Source organism: Rhizophagus irregularis, chromosome 27 (assembly GCF_026210795.1).
Source record: "Rhizophagus irregularis chromosome 27, complete sequence".
Classification (NCBI taxonomy): Eukaryota; Fungi; Glomeromycota; class Glomeromycetes; order Glomerales; family Glomeraceae; genus Rhizophagus; species Rhizophagus irregularis.
The window spans coordinates 150,970-153,318 of NC_089455.1; the positions used below are offsets into that span (position 1 = coordinate 150,970).

Genomic DNA, 2,349 nt, shown 5'->3' on the forward strand with positions numbered 1-2,349 from the left:
TATTTTCTTATTTTTGTAATATTGTTCGATCATACTTTCGATGTTAAAATATAAATAAAAGATAAAGTCATAAGACTGTTTGCAAAAGGAAAAGGATAAAACTAAGGGGTTGGTCGACTATCTCAGTGGTTAGTCGCTGAGACGCCAAATTAAGCCTGAGTATGGTGAGGTCACAGGTTCGATTCCCATGACCACAGAAATAAAAAGAATTTTACTGCGGACGCTACAACCAATAGCGTGAAGGTACAGGAATTAGTGTAGTTGGACTGCATCATGGTGAATTAGTGTGTACGGTTAGGCTGCACATTTCAACTAAGGGTCATGGTGTCCTTCTAATGTTCCCTATGAGGCCATTGGCATGTGCGCAGTCCTGTCGAGGGGTCGGCTACTATACCTTGCCTAGGGGGACTTCCTGTCCGAGTGGTCGGCTCCACGTCATGCCACTTGGGGTCGAGTAATGGCTAGATGGTCGTCCTAGATGGTAAAGCTGAGGGTGCAATGTCTTAGTGGTAGTTAGACCTTCTGTTAGGTCTTAGACCAACCAAGGTGTTCGTGCGCAACAGGTAGTATGGCATGTGGGGGTTCGATTCCCTACTCGGCCCTGCGGATTGGTGATGGCCTGGATTGATCCCACCGCCCATAAGGGGTGATCCTGGACAGATGCCTGCTACTTCCTATCCGAGTGGTCACTACAAAGTATACCACTTGGGGTAAACAACTGTACTATCGGTGCTAGGTAATCGCAGGCTATAGTGGCCTTTGAGTGAGACTTAGTACCTAAAATGGTGGTATGGAAAAGTACTAGATGGTTGATGTTACCTGTCGAAAGTCCTTCATGAAAGTAGATGCTCTCTAAAAGGTTGTTAAATAAATTGAGTATCAGTATCATACAATGGGTATAGGATGAGTAGGCGGCGTGTACTGCAACCGAGATCCGCTAAATGGCTCGATGGGGGATGTCTTACATAGTGGTGCTTTGTTGCGAGGAATTAAGTACTCGGTATAATGGTTGCCCATTGAAGATGATAGGACGCGGACCCGAGATTAGTCTCATAAGAGGCAATGGGTGGTCTGGCCATAAACACTTGCAAAGGAAAAGAATAAAACTACCACCATTCGATTCGTCTCAGTGAGACGATTCTAACAAGCTATGATACATCTTTGTACAATTATTAGATGCCAAGTTATTTAATATATTCTTTATATAACTGTGATTATAAACGGTTCTTTTTAATATAAGATTTTTGAGGATAGGTGTGATAGTGACTATAGATAGATTGTGACTATATAGGATAGATTTTAATAATAAAGTGTTTTGAACATTCAACTTGTGTGATTATATAGTAGAATGTGACTATAACAGGAGTGACTATAGAGGGAGTTGACTGTAATCCTTCTATCCAAACTTTTAGTAGGAGAACCCGTCTGTGTCAAAATTAGACTATTGTTATTGATAAATTATTTAGTTGATGTATGTAAAAAAGAAAAATTATTTTAAAATTGAAATTTACTGTTTCATTGCTCAAGAATCGAAGCCAAATTCTATAAAAAAACCCAAAAAAAAGAAAAATTAAATTTTGAAACAAATTTACTAAAAAACAAGAAAAACAAAAGCTCAATTTCAAAACTTATACCCTGTTATCCAAAATATTGTGACCGAATCCTACAAAAATGAGAAAGAATATGTTAATAAATGTTTTTTAAAGTCAATTTCAAAAACTGCCCAAAAAAATGTACCAGTGTCTCAAGAGTCCTTTTTCCCTTCCCCTTTTCTTTCCTTTTTATTTTCCCGTTAGTTCCATTTTTTTTCCGAAAAAGGCTCAAATTTCCGGAATTAATACAGAAAACTGAACCTACAAAAGCAATATAAAAGAAACGTCAATATGTTTTAAAAGCCAATAGCATCTCCACCTCAAATAAAACAACTTACCATCCAGAATTTCGTCCTAGAGAAGTTGGAATCTATAAAAATAAAACACTAGCAAATTTCTTAAAAGCTACATCTTAAAAACATCTCACCCGTAGGAATATTTATTTCTTAGTAGATTATTTCAATTGAATAATTTACAATTTTCTTCATATACCATGTGGTTATTTCCTTATACCCGTTTCTCATTATTTAAACTTCAGTTCCAAGTTCATACTCTAAAGGCCATCAAGAGGATCGCTAAGCATTCTGGCAGCCATGTCAGAAATCCTCGATCTTCACAAGTTAGACTTCGACCTTACAGTAATACTGCTGCTATGGCACCACTAAATCTTAACGCATCACTAAAAGGAAAATTCTTGTTTCATACCTCGCCTATAAAGTCACAGAAGCAAATCATTGGGAATTTTCCTCAATGATGA

At 37.5% G+C, this 2,349-nt stretch overlaps 1 protein-coding gene across 1 annotated transcript; it reads right to left on the reverse strand.

Moving 5' to 3' along the window:
• Window positions 1–1,408: 1,408 nt before the first annotated feature.
• OCT59_017946 (uncharacterized protein) lies at window positions 1,409–2,087 on the reverse strand (the record flags this gene model as incomplete). Its single annotated transcript, XM_066148442.1, has 6 exons — window positions 1,409–1,441; window positions 1,512–1,542; window positions 1,635–1,663; window positions 1,738–1,853; window positions 1,931–1,946; window positions 2,085–2,087. The coding sequence occupies 6 exons, from the start codon at window positions 2,085–2,087 to the stop codon at window positions 1,409–1,411; spliced, it is 228 nt and encodes a 75-aa protein (XP_066004374.1).
• Between the last annotated feature and the right edge of the window lie 262 nt (window positions 2,088–2,349).